The 16,153-nt window shown below is 42.6% G+C and overlaps 1 protein-coding gene across 11 annotated transcripts in view; it reads left to right on the forward strand.

The window, feature by feature from the left end:
- Positions 1–16,153, forward strand: part of CCDC30 (coiled-coil domain containing 30) — a 134,898-nt gene that overhangs the window by 109,382 nt on the left and 9,363 nt on the right. For all 11 annotated transcript variants that reach the window (XR_006712224.1, XM_045476913.1, XM_045476911.1 and 8 more), the window contains 2 exons: positions 11,553–11,694; positions 15,314–15,450. Coding sequence is in view for 10 of the 11 variants with exons in the window: in XM_045476913.1 (XP_045332869.1) it covers positions 11,553–11,694; positions 15,314–15,450 (279 nt within the window). In the remaining variant the exon portion in view is untranslated. The remainder of the gene's footprint in view (positions 1–11,552; positions 11,695–15,313; positions 15,451–16,153) is intronic.

Raw genomic sequence — 16,153 nt, forward strand, 5'->3', positions numbered from 1 at the left:
TAAAGGTGTGTTATTGAAACCTGTTATTGAAACCTCTAAAAACCCTCATTTCCAAAGACAGCCAAATGGAAACCTGTTTGTTTGTAGAACAAGTCCAGTTTTAACAAACTTGGCCTAATTATTTACGGAAGTTCAGCAAGAACAGTTATTGATCATATATATCTTTTAAATTTTACTTTGCTGGAACTTTTTAGAAGGAATCTCCAGATTGAACTTTTTAGTAGCCTCTCCAGGCCAGAAGCCAAGCCAAGTACTTGCTGTCAGACATGCCTGCAATACCTGTAGATTTGGGCAAATTCCTCTTCACAAGGTGCCGAAGATATCCCGAGGTTCCTGCACCTGCCAGGAAGTGACATTCTTTACTCACCTGGTTAGGCTGCTGGGAACTTAGCCAAGGAGCTTTATGGCTCCATGTGTCATAAAGTCAACCTTAGTTCCTTTTAACTGTGTGGTCATAACTGAGTCTATGCATGTCTCTCAAATATGACATTCCAGTTAAAGCCTTGGTAAAATTACCAATATTTCCAATGGTGTCCGGTTCCAAGGAGAACAGATTCTCATTGAACTTATGTAGCAGTGAGACATACACATGGAGACGGGACACCAAGGCTTTTCTTTACAGGAAGTAGTTTTATTTGTGCCAGCACAGGCTCAGTGGGCTGAGACCCAAAAGGCTGAGCCCTGAGCACCGTGGGGGGCAGGAGAGGGTTGCCTTTTGTACAATTTTTGCTCCTTTGTCTCCCACATATGGTAACCTACAGTCTGAATGGGCGGTCTATGTTACAGAGTCGAGAGGAATGTTGCGCACGTGCACATAGCCAGGTTGCCTTCCCTTGTCTTGAGGTTTTCACCACATTCCTTAGGGAGGGGCTCTACCACACTTATGCAAAGAAGTATGACGGCCACGGAAGAAAGAATGCTCACTGAGAGCTTTTGAATTTGAGAGGGTTTAGGTAGAGAGAAAAGTTAAATACTTTGTACACAAATAAATACTTTATGACATTTCTGTATAGCACAGATATCTTGAGAAAGTTTCCTTAATCTGGAAGAGCAAATGTTAGAGAACCAGCAATACTTCAAAACAAGAGCTGCAAAACGATAACCATCTTTTTCAGTTCATTTAGTCCCATGTTACTAATTCTTGTTCTGTTTCAATGCAACTTTTTAGTTCTGAAAATTCTTACCCATCTTAATATTAATCTTAAAGATGTCAAATGCCTGTATGTGTCCTAAAAGTTCTTTGTATAAGTCTCCTTGAAGATGAAACATGTTTTCTTATACGCATCAGAACAAATAACTATAAATGACAAAATCTCAGAAACGGACATTGGTAACAATCTAATATGAGAGTTCATTAAGATGCAATTGACAGGGGCGCCTGGGTGGCTCAGTCGGTTGAACGTCCGACTTCGGCTCGCTCGGGTCATGATCTCGCGGTCTCTGAGTTCGAGCCCGGAGCCTGTTTCGGATTCTGTGTCTCCCTCTCTCTGACTCTTCCCCGTTCATGCTGTCTCTCTCTGTCTCAAAAAAATAAATAAACGTTAAAAAAAATTTTTTTTAATTAAAAAAAAGATGCAATTGACAAGGAAATTCGGTTATTTTTGTGACACATAACACTTCAATAATCGGCATAGCCAAGTGCCAACCTTATTACCAAAACATATTAAAACATCAGGATTTGCATTTATATTGGAGCATTTACCCATGCATTTACCCATGCACTTACCCATGCAACACAACCTAAGGTTTACCATGAATGACAGTGTCTTCCAAGTAACTTCACATACCAAAAAAAGGCCTAACTGGTCAAAAAGACTTCATTTACAATTTAAATCTTGGGAAGGTTGTTAAAACCTTAGAAAGTTACAGAGCACAACCTAAACAGGATTACTGCTCATTACAAATTTTATTTATTCATTTAACCAAGGTGGCACTGAGAGATTCCAAAGGCAAATATATAGGGTTATATAGTTGTTAGCAGAACTTAGCTCCTTTCACATTGAGAAGTTTTAACTTGAAGTAATCAAAGACTTGATAAAGAGGAAACCCAAAGCTTTGGTTTTCTCCGGCAGACCAGAGAGAAAAATTTTGCATATTGTTTTTTTATCAAGAGCAGATCAACAATCCAAGAAAACTTTTGTGTTTTGAGCAGAGAGAAAAGCAGAATTTTAACCTTATACCAGTGTACTTTTAAAATCCATTCGTTGCAACCTTTGTGCATCCTAACCACACATGAAATTCCTTTCCAGAGATTTTCCTTCACGAACCTTTCCTTTGCCATCAGATTTTGTTCCAAACCATTTCTCTCCAAACAGCCCTTCTCATTTAGGACAAAATTCCTTTCTTTTACCTTCCACAAAAATGTATTTCCATTCCTTATATTCTTCTTACACATTTCCTACATTTTTACATACTGAGTTGTTTCCCTTATTTCCATTAGTCTTAACTACATTCAGCAGAATTTTAACTCTTAGAAACCTTAGTTTCCAGTGAAAACTTAGTAGTAACCGATTGTGAACTGTTACCAGAATTCTTTAGATGGCAAATTTATGAACCACTTAAGCACAAGCATGTTTGCCGACAGACCCAAATAGCCTTAGTTTCTCTGCAATAAGAAGTCAAAGCGCAAACCTAATTAATGTTTTAGCATTCCATTCTATTTGGAAAAGACCTAGATGTCCAATGAATTCTATCCCGTTCATTATGCAATCGAAACTTTAATGTTTCAGGATACCAAAGACTTTGAAAGCTGTCTTAACAATTACTGCTGAAAACTTCAAGACAGACAAAATTAACCATTATTTTAAGTCATCTTTTTGCTAACAAATTGCAGAGGTAACCTGAGCTTATTTGACCTTCAGCAAACCTAGATAGAATAAAAAAAAAGTTTTATATTTAATGCTGATAAACAGGTTTATCTCAAACCAGCAAACTTAAGTTAGTTTAAATACCAAAAAGGTTACCCCTGCATCCACTTAAAAGTCAATCAGTTTGTTCCCCGTTTTTAGTTTTTACCTGGAACATCAGTGGGGAATATGAAGTGGGGAGTCCAAGCGGGTATCCTTTACTCCTTGACTTAGAGGGTGGGAGGAGGAGCCAATGGTGCCTGAGGCACCAAGGACGGTATAGGAACCAGTTGTGCAGGCTGCACCCAAGGTGGTGCAGAAATAGGAGGAGGGGGAGGGGAAGGCTGAAGAGGTGAGGTTCTACCCAGAGGCCTGAAGGCAGATAAAATTCCAGAGGGCAGAGAGAGAGAGAGAGAGAGAGAGGTCTACTTGGTCCTAAAGCCTGTCCACTTGGACAGATGAGCAGGCACCAGGTTTTTTGTTTTGTTTTGTTTTGTTTCCAAAGTGGAAATATGGAGTCCATGTCAGGTAGGAGAAGGCAGACATTTGTTTCCCTGAAACAAATGGAGTTTCGGCAGCTGCTTGGGAATATTCCTTAAAGTCCCCGTCCCTAGGTAGACTAACCACAGTTAGTTCCAATTATAGCCATTAACCCAGGAAATGAATGAAGGAGAGGCCCTCACATCTATTAGCAGGAGAACAGAGAGAGAGTCAAGTGTCCCCTTCATTAGGGATGGCCTGGGTTTCCTCCAGCGACTTAGTTCTACCAGGAGGAGGCCTGTTTAGACATCCAGTATGTCAGGAGGGCGTTTACTAACCAAACACATTTAGGCAAATACATTCTGTAAGAGGACTTTTCGTCTGGGTCCTGATTTAGAGCCGTGAATGCCTGGACCTAGGGTACCTCTATCCATTTGCCAGATTTCCTGCAGAAGAGATCTAACGGCTAGATCCTAGTAAGGCCATGCAGTGTTACGGGAGATCAGTCCTTTCCTAAATTTTGCAATGCAAATTGTCTCCACTGGATTGAAAAGGCATCTCAAGGGAGGATCCCTGAGAACTGAAGAGGAGCTCCCATACTCCTCCTTCCTAGAGAGAGAAGTAGAGAAGGTCCATTACTACGGAGATCCGCCACCTCACCCCCACCCCCCCCCCCCCGACTCCCGACTCCCAGTTGGCGTCCCACACGCAGGATGTGTCAGAGGTTCCTGGTGTTAAAGTGACCTGAGGCATCCCTTGAACAAAGTTGCTATGATCACTGACTGACCAGCCAACTAAGGGCCCCTGAAGGAAGGATGCTAGGGTCCCTCCCTCCCTCCCCCGGCTTCCCCATTGCATCCTAGACTACAGATGGGTGCTGACGTATGGACTGAGTTTGCCTTGTCAAAAAGGCTGAGAAGAAACTGCCATTTTTAACCCAAGGAAAATACTGGAAAAGTTTTACAAGGGGGAATTAGCCAATTTTGTAATGTAAGTAGCAGTTAGTAGAAGACGTTGACAGAAAACAGTACAGATAGAAATCTATCATGATCTAAGCGACATTCCAACACATATAGGCTTTACAGCCAGCTTCCCTGGGAAATGGTCCCAAGTTGGGTTTTAATTCAATTGAGTACTGGTTTTCGGCTGGCTCCTAGTGGGGGTCTCCTGGCCAGAGGCGGCTAGACCAGAGATTTGGAGGGGAATTACATTAGACCAATGAGGAGGAAACCTCACACTGGAGTCTTAGGATCGGTGACCGTCCTGGTGACTTAGGTGGCTGTCCCGTGCCCAAGACAGACAACTTTGTATAAGGACAGAAATAAAGAGAGGGCATCAAGCTTCTGGGTCTTATTACCATTCCCGCCAGGGTACTAACTTTCAGCCAAAAGGCAGGCTTTTTCCTCCCCATAGAGTAGCCACAGCTAGAGGATTGCAACCTAAGCAATCGACATGAAAGTGTTCCAATTCGACCACATTCCTTGAAAAGCCCCTGAAATGGGAGTAAAGGAAGAAAAGAAAAGGTACTCATCAAGTTTGCACCAAGGCTCAGAGTCCAGATGAAAAGATTCAAAGCTCCCATGTAAGGGCACCAAAATGATGGGATTCTTACCACACGTAATCTTTTGTGTCCAACTTCTTTTGCTCAGCATATTCTATGATTTTTTTTTTTTTAATGTTTTTATTTATTTTTGAGACAGAGAGAGACAGAGCATGAGCGGGGGAGGGTCAGAGAGAGAGAGGGAGACACAGAATCGGAAGCAGGCTCCAGGCTCTGAGCCATCAGCCCAGAGCCCGACGCGGGGCTCGAACTCACGGACCGCGAGATCGTGACCTGGCTGAAGTCGGACGCTTAACCGACTGCGCCACCCAGGCGCCCCAGCATATTCTATGATTTTTGATGCTCACGTATAGTCATAAATATTTGTCATTTTATCTTAAAATTTTTTGCTGGCTGTGAGGCTGGCTATTCTTCCATGTTATTTTCCCCTTGCCTTTGGGACAGTGGATCCTGACCCTAGCTGCATGTGCCTGGGCACCAGCATAGATTTAGTTAGATCAGAAGCAGTGGGGATAGGGCTTAGGGATCAATGTTTTTATAAGAGCTTCCTCATGTGATTCTGATGTGCCATCCGGTGTTAAAAAAAACACAGATTTAGGAAAGAAAATGGAAGGAACTGTCAAAACTCGAAGTTCATTTTTGTTTTCATTCCCCTGAACCCAGTCCTGACCTTTATGGACCATGCCTAATTTTTCCATGTTTTCCCAACCACTCTTCCAGAGGAACAAATTCCTTGCCTTTTTGAAAGAAAAATAATGGAAAAGTCCATCTGGTTTTACTCGAACATAAACAAAAAGTTGTCCCTAAATTTTAAAACATGAGTATTGTGCTGCCTCATAGATCTAGTAGTTAATAAAACCAAAAATAAACTTAGAAAATGCATATGCTCTTCAGGCAAGTTGGCCAACAGAGCTTCTGACCAAAGCAGAAAGTGTGCCAAACAGCCAGCCAGCAATGGCGAGGGAAGGCTCCAGCCTCTCACCAGCTGTACTGCATCAACATACTCTTCAAACCATGCATAACACTACAGGAAGAAGCCTGAGTATCAGGCAGTAGGAGCTAGTTAGGTCAACCCTAATCCACTCACTTAATGGAACTTCATTCCACTGTAAAAGATGGGGGCCCTGAAGGTGAGACAGCAGCATGAGGAAATGCTTACAATATAATAAATGAAAAGGGCATAAGATAAAAATTTTAATATAGGTAAGATTTAAGGAAAAGATGCTTATAAAAAGACTAGAAGGAAATACAACCACTATTTTAATACTAATCATATTGGGAGTTGGGTTTTCTTCCCAAATTTTCTATAGCTTATCATCTTACTTTAAAAAATAAATTAATTTCTGGGACGCCTGAGTGGCTCCAGTGGGTGTCTGACTTCGGCTCAGGTCATAGTCTCACAGTTCATGAGTTCAGGCCCCGCATCAGGCTCTGTGCTGGCAGCTCGGAGCCTGGAGCCTGGTTCGGATTCTATATCTCCCTCTCCCTCTGCCCTACCCCTGCTGGTACTCTTTCTCTCTCTCTCTTTTGAAAATAAATAAAACATTACAAACAATTTTTAATTAAAAAATTAATTTCTTTTTTTAAATGTTTATTTATTTATTTTGAGAGAGAGAGAGAGGAAAAAAAAAAGAGAGAGTAGGGGAGGATCAGAGAGAGAGGGAGAGAATCCCCAACTCCGCTAACAACACAGAGCCCTACCTGGGGCTTGAGCTTTAAGCTTGACACTGACAGTGTGGATCCCTCCCCCGCTCTCTCTTTGCCTCTCCCCTGCACCCGCTCTCTTTTTCAAAAATAATAAACTTAAAAAAAAAAAAAAAGGACATAATTTACAAGGCTGTAAGACTCTCTTGGAGTAGCTCTTCCATCACAGTTTGATTAGAATTAGCATCTAGATAAGTCTGTTTTGCTCCTCCCCTCCAGCTGGTTCCTAGTACTTGTATAAAACAAAATATCAAACCCACACATATATGGTCAATTTATGACAAGGAAGCAAAGAATATACAGTGAGGAAGAGACAGTCTCTTCAATAAACAGCGTTGTGGAAACTGGATGGTTACATGCCAAAGAATGAAGCTGGACCACTCTCTTATACCATACACAAAATTTTACTGAAAAAATGGACTAAAGACTTGAATGTAAGACCTGAAATGTAAGCCTACAGTTAACACAACATTCAATGGTGAAATGCTGAAAGCTTTCTCTAGTAGATCAGAAGATATAAATTTTCTGTTATAAAACAAATAAATCGTGGAGATGTAATGTATAGCATGGTGACCAGAGTTAGTATTGTATTGCATCTTTGAAAGCTGCTAAGAGAGTAAATCTTAAAAGCTCTCATCACAAGAAGAAAAGTTTCTATATATGGTGACAGATGTTAGACTGTAGTGATCGTTTTGCAATATACACAAATATCAACTCATTATGTTACACAGCTAAAACTAATATAATGTCAATTATGCCTCAATTTAAAAAATAATGAAATTTAATTTCATTTTAAAAAATTAAAAAATAAATTTCTTACTGGAGAAATCAGCAACATCTGGTTTGCTTGGCTTTGCTGGCATTATAGCATTAGGGTAGAGTGGGAGATCACAGGCTCTAAGGTCAGATTCTTCTTTGTACAAGTAACTTCCTTCTGGGTCAGGAGTCTCAAGAGCACCCTTAGGTTTGTGATTCATTTGGACTCACAGAACTCAGAAAAGCTGTTATACTCATGGTTATGGTATATTACAATGAAAGATTAAAATCAGCAGAGGAGAAAGGCACATAGGATAGAGTCCAGGAGAGACAGGATGCAAGCCTGTTGTCCTCTCCCAGTGGAGTAGAACGGACAGTACATAATCCTACCAGCAATGATGTGTGACAACACGTATGAAGGTTTCCCAACCAGGGAAACTCACCTGAGCCTTGACATCCAGAGATTTTTATCGGGGGTCAGTCTCATCGGCATGGAGTGCCCCAGTGATTACCGTTAACTACTCAGTCTCCAGACTCCCAAACCCCCAAGGTCAAACTGACACAGCATGGCCCAGGGCCCTAGGGGAACAAAAATGCACTCACCATAAATCATATTGGGTTTTTTTTTTTTTTTTGAAATGTTTATTTATCCTTGAGAGAGCACAAGCAGGGGAAAGACAGAGAGAGGGGGACAGAGGATCCTAAGCAGGCTCCGTGCTGACAGCATAGAGCCCGATGCGGGGCTCAAACTCATGAACCGCGAGATCATGACCTAAGCCGCAGTCAGATGCTCAACCGACTGATCCACCCAGGTGCCCCGATCATATTGTTAACATAAAATATTGGTGTGGTCCAAGGCCACAGGTATACAAAGATGTTATTATCGAGCAGGATATTCCAAGGCCTTAGAGAGCTAGTCAAGGAATGTGAAGGGTTTGGATACCTCAGTTCCACTGAGTAAACTCTACTGCCCAGCCTCCACGTCCTGATTCATAGAGAAGGAGATTGGCTGCACAGCTTTGCTTTAAAATCAAATGAGAAAAAAATAATAATAAAAATAAATAAATAAATAATAAATAAATAAATAAATAAATAAATAAATAAAATAAAATGAGGTGTGTGAAAAGCCTGGAGCACAGGTTTTTAGTTAGCTGGTAGTTCCCTTCAGTGAGGGCTTCCCCCAGTTTAAGTATCAGAGGTAAGATCAGACAGTTGACATGTGCAAACTGCTCAGCACCGTAGGCCTGAATGACTGTGCCCTCAAGTGTCTACAGTACCCAGAGTGGATTCCTCATTCCTTAAACACTTTCTGTTTCAGTTAAAAAGGCAATACCCAAATGTCTAGGCATTCAGGGAAATCAGGGGGCTACAGAGACCATTAGAATAGTTTCTTCTTGTTTGGAGTAGTTGTGGTTTTTCGTTTTCTTGTTTTTTAAGCTATCAGGATGTAATTAACCACAAATAAAAATAAAGTGAAACGAAAGAAACCAAAAACTTGACATCGATTTAGACCAAAATTTTCTCTTACATAACAAGAAATCTGGAGGAAGGTGATTGTTGGGGTAGCTTTAGCTGCTCAGTAGTGTCGTGAAGGCCCAGGCTCTTTCCTTCCTTTCGCTCTGCCATGCTTGGTGGGTCAGCACCTTTGTCTTTAGGCTTGTCACATCATGGTTACAAGGTGGTGACTGTAGGGGCAGGTGGCGCAAGCTCAGCAGGAGGCCAGCCAGCGCAGAGAGGGCTGGTTTCTGAAGTTCCTGGAAGTGCCCAGCAAGCATACCTTTGTCACAGGTCCATCCCTGTAGCCACACACAGACACACACACACACACACACACGCACACACACACACACACACACACACCTGGGACCCACCCACCTTTCTTGAGATCAAGAGCTCTCTGTGGGCACCTAAATGAAATCTGGGTTTTGCCAGCAGGAGCAAAGAAAGGCTCTAGGTACACTTAGCCTGCCACAAGTAGTCTGTTTATGATGAAGTGGAAGTGGTGAGGGATCCCTCCCAAATATGCCCAGGCCTTTCTCTCAAGCTTTAGGTTGCATTAGAATCCCCAGAAGCGTTGCTAAAACACAGATCCACTCCCAGAGTTTACTATTCCGCGGTTCCGGAAGAGAGCCCGAGGCTTTGCACCTTCGAACAAGTTCCCAGGCGATGCGGATGTTGCTGGTCACAACGCAGCTTGGGGAGCACTGCTGTAGGCTGAGAAAACCTGGTTTAGGAACGTTAGCTACAGCAGTGCTTCTCAGTGAGCAGTGGTTTGCCTCCCAGGGCAAGGGAACATTTTGCAATGTCTGGAGACATTGGTACGACTGGCATGAAGTGGGTAGAGGCCAAGGATTCTACACAAAGCACAGGATAGCCCTCCACAACAAAGACTTATCTGGCACAAGATGCCAATGGGGCAAAGGTCAAGAAACCCTGGCATGGAGTGATTTTGTGTTATCAGACCTAATAGGTTCAAAGTAAAACTTCTCAATTTTTCATTAGAAGAAGCACTTTCTGAATAACAGTGTTCTTACTTGGAAAGCACAGCCATTCTCAAAGAGGTTTGCCTAGTGGTGGCATTGAGGTATTAATCTGTTTTCTTGTTTGCTCGGATTAGGTGTTACAGTAGCTTGAAATGATCATTTAGATTTTTGTTCTTTAAAAAAAACCCAACAGGTTTATTGATATAATTAATATACCGTATAGTTCACCCACTTAAAGTGTACAATTGAATGGCTTTTAGTTGTACATCCATCGCCACAATCAACTCTAAAACATTTCACACCCCCAAAAGAAGCCTTTTAGCTGTGGTCCGCCATCCTCAGTTTCCCTCCCCACCCCTAGCCCTGGGCGACAAGGAATCCTCTATTTGCCTGTTCTGGACGTTACCTATAAATGGAATAATATAATATGTGGTCGTTTGTGACTGACTCTTTTCACTCAGCATAATGCTTTCAAGGTTCATCCATAGTGTCACATGGATCAGTACTTCATTACTTTTTGAGGCAGATTCGTGTTCCATTGTACAGATATCCCATGTTTTATTTACCCATTCTTCAGGTGATGGTCTTTGGGTTGTTTCTACCTTTTGGCTATTGTGAATGGTGCTAGTATGAATATTCATATACAAGTTTTTGTGTGGACATATGTTTTCACTTCTCTTGGAGAAATACCTAGGAGTGGAATTGCTGGGTCATATGGCTCTATGTTTAACCATTTGAGCCAGGCTTTCTCCAAAGAGGCTGCCATTCCTACCAGCAGTGTTTGAGAGTCCCAATATCTCTACATCTTTGCTAGCACCTGCTACTATCTTTCTTTTTCATTTTAGCTATCCTAGTGGATGTGAAGTAGTATCTCGTTGTAGCTTTGACTTGCATTTCCTTACTGCCTAATGACGTTGAACGTCTTTTCATGTGCTTATTGGCGGTTAAGTTCAACTTATGTCAGAATCAGAGTTAGAGTCTTGAGCAGAAACCTACAGAGAACTGGCCTGCAGAAGTTCAGACTTGGGGCAAGGATCGAGAGCAGACTCAGTTATCAGAGACTGAAGTGGGTTATATCACCGTCCACAGGTATAGCCAAGAACTAGAAACTTAAAATTAACAGCTGACTCCATGGAGCAGGATTCAGAATTAGATGTCAGGGGTCAGAAGTCAAGGAGTGTTTCCTGAGTTGGGGATGACTAAAGCTGGTGTTATTTAAGAGGTTATCCTTGGTCCATTCCCCTACTTGGGGGCAAGAAGTCCTGCAGGAGTGAGGCAGGACGAATATCCACATCTGGTGGCAGGCCTCGACAGAGCAAAAAGAGGACACCCGAGAGAGGCGCACACACACGAGGAGGCAACATAAACTTCCACAGTGCTCAGCTGGGCCTCTATTTAAATTTACTTTGGGGGTGCCTGGCTGGCTCAGCCAGTTGAGCGTCCAACTCTTGATTTCAGCTCAGATCATGATCTCATGGTTTGTGGGATCGAGCCCCGTATTGGGCTCCGTGCTGTTAGTGGAGCGTGGGATCTTCTGTCTCTCTGCCCCTCCCCTGTTCACACACACACACACACACACACACACACACACTCTCTCTCTCTCTCTCTCTCTCTGTCTCTCAAAATAAAGAAACAAACTAAAAAAATAAACTAAAATAAAATAAGAATAAACTAATAAATAAGCAAACAGATAAATAAATAAATAGAAATTTACTTTTACAGAGACTTCAATGAGAAACATCACCACCACAAAGTCAAGCTTCGCCGAGTCAAGAACCTTTTACTTCAGGAAGTAGAACTGCGAGAAAAGAGAATTGAGCATTTGGAAAATGAAGTCAGAATCCTGCAGCACCAAGTGGAAAAGGTGGGCAGAAGCGAAGAGCTCCCCAAGTTGTCGCTGCTCAACCCATTCGGGAGAGCGCGCTTGGGCTGCAATCCACCCGGTGGCCCCTTTGCAGCCCAGGTTTTCACTTCTTTGCACCTTCTTTTGACGTGAGTCATCCTTTAAGACCTGCCAGAAAGGATGTAGGACTCATGGGGATGCTGAACTGAATCAGACGCTGAAAATAGCCCGCACTTCCAACTCAGGAGCAGTGTCTGGTCTTCTCCGACATACCCTTCCGAACCACACTCAGTAACTCATTCCTACTCCACGTTGCCCTCATCATGCCTCGAACTCCTGTCCGTCTTAAATGGCAGTGAAAATATGTGGCCCCTATTCCTTTAGCAATCCTTGTGGGGTGTCTCCAAGCCTTTTTCTAAATATCCGTGGTTTCTTCATCCCTGTCCCGTTGCCCCTGTGACTTACTGGTAAGCGAGAAGACAATGAGGCAGATGGCACGGTATTGACTGCAGAATGGTCTTGAGATAATCAAACGACACAAATTCAAAATGGAGAGCGGCTGACGAGGCCAGTCATGCTTTCCCTTCTTGAGACTCCCTAGCCCATTTCAGAATTTTGAAAACTCTGTCCTCACTCCTAAAATACTTATAGCTATGCACGTGCCAAGGATTCCAGAAGAATTCATGCAATTTCAGTCATTCCACGGGCTGTTATGGGATGGTGAAGAATTCTAGACTACACACATGAGACATTTTTGGATTATAACAGATGGGTCACCAATGTTGAATTCTTAATTAAAAAAATCCTCCTGATACTCTACACTATATAGTGAGGGAGAAAAATAAGCTGGATTTTGCAGTATCCTTTTATCTGGGCACTACATCGCCAAACTTTCAAAGACTCAGATTTAGGTTAGATTCACAACTAGGAAAGGTATGCAGAAGAAAGGAGCAATCCTGGCTCATGGGCCCACCAGAAATATTCTGCATTATCACTTTCTTGTACTGCCTGCCTTCCACTTCTAGTCTTACATGACAGAAACAGCCCCCCTCCTTTCAGCAGGCATCTTCTCTTTCTCCCTGACTGTACCAGGTTAAATAACGTCCTCCACAAAGTCGTGTCTATCCAGAACCTCAGAGTGGGATCTGATTTGGAAATAAGGTCTTTGCAGGTGGGATTTGTTAAGATGAGGTCATAGTGGATTCGAGTTGGCCCTAAATCAAGGTCCGAAATCCAATATGTCTGATGGCCCTGTGAGAAGAGCAGACACACATAGACGCGTGCAGGGGAAGATGGATGATGGATGCAGCTCCATCAGGGAGCACCAGGGAGGGCTTGCCAACACCAGAAACTGAGAGAGAGGCGTGGAGCCCCCAGAAGGAACTAACTCACCCAACACCCCAATTTTAGACGTGTGGCCTCCAGGAATGTGAGAAAATCAGTTCCTCTTGTTTTAAGCCATCCAGTTTGTGGTTCTTTGCTACAGCAGTCCTGGAAACCTGACATATCTACCCAGAGAGTGGCAGGTCTCCAGGAAGTACACTGGAGGAGGCAAGTAAGCAGAGGCTAAGGAAGAGCAGTTGACCCTTTTCTCACTGCCCTTGAAGGGGGGCTGTGGACTCTGGCCTTAAACAGACTTGGATGCAAAATCTAGCCCTGCCACTTAATAGTTCTGTGACCTTGCACAAGCCTCTGGGTATCCTTTCCTCATCTGTAAAATGGCATTGCTAGTACCCATCTCACAAGGCTTTTTGTGCAGTTAAAATATGAAATGCCCATACCTGACACATACAACTTTCCATAGATGTTACTTTCTTCTCTTTTGTGTGTAAGCTCTCCTAGAAACATGTTAACTGGTAGATGCACGGTTCACAAGAGAAATTGTTAATGGAGTAGGAAATACTTAGCCTAGAGAAGACTGATGTGAGATCTTCTAATGCCACAGTGGTACAAACCTGGAGGTCCTGACTTTACTTAGTTTAGCGTCTGTGGATCAGAGCCATGAGCATAAAAAAGCTGGGCTCCCTTTCCAAGCACCAAATGTCCAGAAAGTAGTGCCACTTTTTTGGGCTTTGTTCCTTCAGCCTTCTCTTTATAGGGTGAGCCAACTGAGTCTCCTGACTATTGTAAACGTCCAAACCAGAGTTCTCCAAATATTTTATCCTTTTATTAGAGAATGTGTCCTGATTTTCTGGCTAAAAAAAAAAAATAAATAAATAAATAGGGTATTTCCAAAGGGCAGGGTGTCAGTAGCCTTCTCCCTCCAGTTTCCTTTCTAATCCAGTTGTAACTGTGGAGTATTATCTGTGGGATGGCTTCTTCTCAATCCTTACCAAAAATGTATTTAAATAAGAGTAGGCAAGATTACTGTTAGACATTGAAGGGTCCTGGATGCAGGACTTTAAAACCTGGAGTGGTTTATTTCAGAACATAATGTAATATCCTTTCCTATAATTCTTAAATAATAGATGGAGTCTTTTCTGAATGATCTATATTAGTGTCTTTCTTAAAAGTAAGAAAGAAAGTTGCCCCTCTTAACTCCATGATTCACACCTGCCAGCAGCTCAATATTCTTCTCCTACCCCAACTCACTCCCGCCATCAGCACGTGGGAACAAACACAGAAGGGTGAGGGCACTTAACGCTGACAGTCATTAGTGACATGAGGAGGGCAATTCTACACTTTTGAGCTTCTAGAGTCCTCCCCAACAGTGACATTTATTAATATCTACTGACTCTTTCAGTATAAGAAGTTTAGTATTGTTTTCACAAGACACCCTCCTTTCTCACTTTAGCTATAGCTTCACTAGCTGTTGCTTTCAGGGAAAATTGTTGGTAGAAAATGAAACATGGTGTTAAGATGGAAGTCTCTTCTGCATGATCACCATACGGATATTCTCAGTAGCCAGCTTACCTGCTTGATTTGCCACGCCAACTCAGATCCTGACACTGGTTGCCAAGTGAGGGGACTAAATGTCCATCTTCTTGCCTTTGCCTTAAGAAGACTATCACCACAATGCAGATGGAGATGTATTATATGAAAAAATGTCAAACTGGAGCTTCAGGGAATTCAGTTGTATTTGTTAGTGATTTGATACCTATGGTATTAGAATAAATATGAGAAGCTTGGGAACTTATTGAAGTTGAGGTCTCAGATATTTTTATTTTTTTTTATTTAAAAAAAAATTTTTTTTTTCAACGTTTATTTATTTTTGGGACAGAGAGAGGCAGAGCATGAACGGGGGAGGGGCAGAGAGAGAGAGAGAGGGAGACACAGAATCGGAAACAGGCTCCAGGCTCTGAGCCATCAGCCCAGAGCCTGACGCGGGGCTCGAACTCACAGGCTGTGAGATCGTGACCTGGCTGAAGTCGGACGCTTAACCGACTGCGCCACCCAGGCGCCCCAAGGTCTCAGATATTTTTAAATGTTAACCCAGAAGAATGATTAATTACTCAAAAAAAAAAAAATACATGACAAAAAAATAACCAAAATAAACAGAAGAACTCTCTAGCTGACAATGTCAGCAAACAGGTGAAAAACAGACCAGGGGGCAGGAGAGGAAAAGTCAACAAGGGAAATTTGCTGTCAACTTTGTAATTCTTTCTCCTGCTGTGGTAACAAGGGGCTTTATTATCTCTAGGAGAAGGCATTCCAGGACAAGATCATTGCTCAAAATGATATACTGCTCCTAGAGAAAAGGAAACTTCTGGAAAAACTCACAGAGAAAGAAGAATTAATCAAGAGTAATAAAGGGGTAACATCTTCAGTCCAGAACAAGTAGGTGCAGTCCTGACTGAGGAGCCAATGAACTCTATAAAGGTGTTCCTCCCTCCACAAAGAGATTGCTCCAGAGACTATCCCTTGAGTTTGCACCCTATCTCGTAACTGTTGCTCTGCTGTCTGCTGTTTCCAGTAGTTTATGCAAAAGTTGTGAAATTAAAGAGAAAAAGATCACGGAGGAGGCGGGTCGGCCATTTAAATTTTTTTTTTTTTAATGTTTATTTATTTTTGAGACAGAGACAGAGCATGAACGGGGGAGGGTCAGAGAGAGAGGGAGACACAGAATCCGAAGCAGGCTCCAGGCTCTGAGCTGTCAGCACAGAGCCCGACGCGGGGCTCGAACTCACGGACCACGAGATCATGACCTGAGCCGAAGTCGGACGCTTAACCGACTGAGCCACCCAGGCACCCCGGGTTGGCCATTTAGATGGGCTCTCTCACATAGGCATTGCCTGACTGAGGGCCTAGCTATGCTTATTCTGGCCTGTCACTTTGTGTTTTGACACTCATTTGTATCATTTGATACCTATGGAATCAAGAGAGATCGAGAGAGGAACAGGCTCATACTAGTGACTTAAATTCATTAAACCCATAGGATACCCAATGTATTAACTTGTAATGAGAAGTATCCACAGCAAAGATAAATTCACATATTAGCCAGCCCAAGCCCTCTCTCCTCTATAGGAAACTTCAATTATAA

This window comes from Leopardus geoffroyi, chromosome C1 (genome assembly GCF_018350155.1).
Source record: "Leopardus geoffroyi isolate Oge1 chromosome C1, O.geoffroyi_Oge1_pat1.0, whole genome shotgun sequence".
Taxonomy (NCBI): Eukaryota; Metazoa; Chordata; class Mammalia; order Carnivora; family Felidae; genus Leopardus; species Leopardus geoffroyi.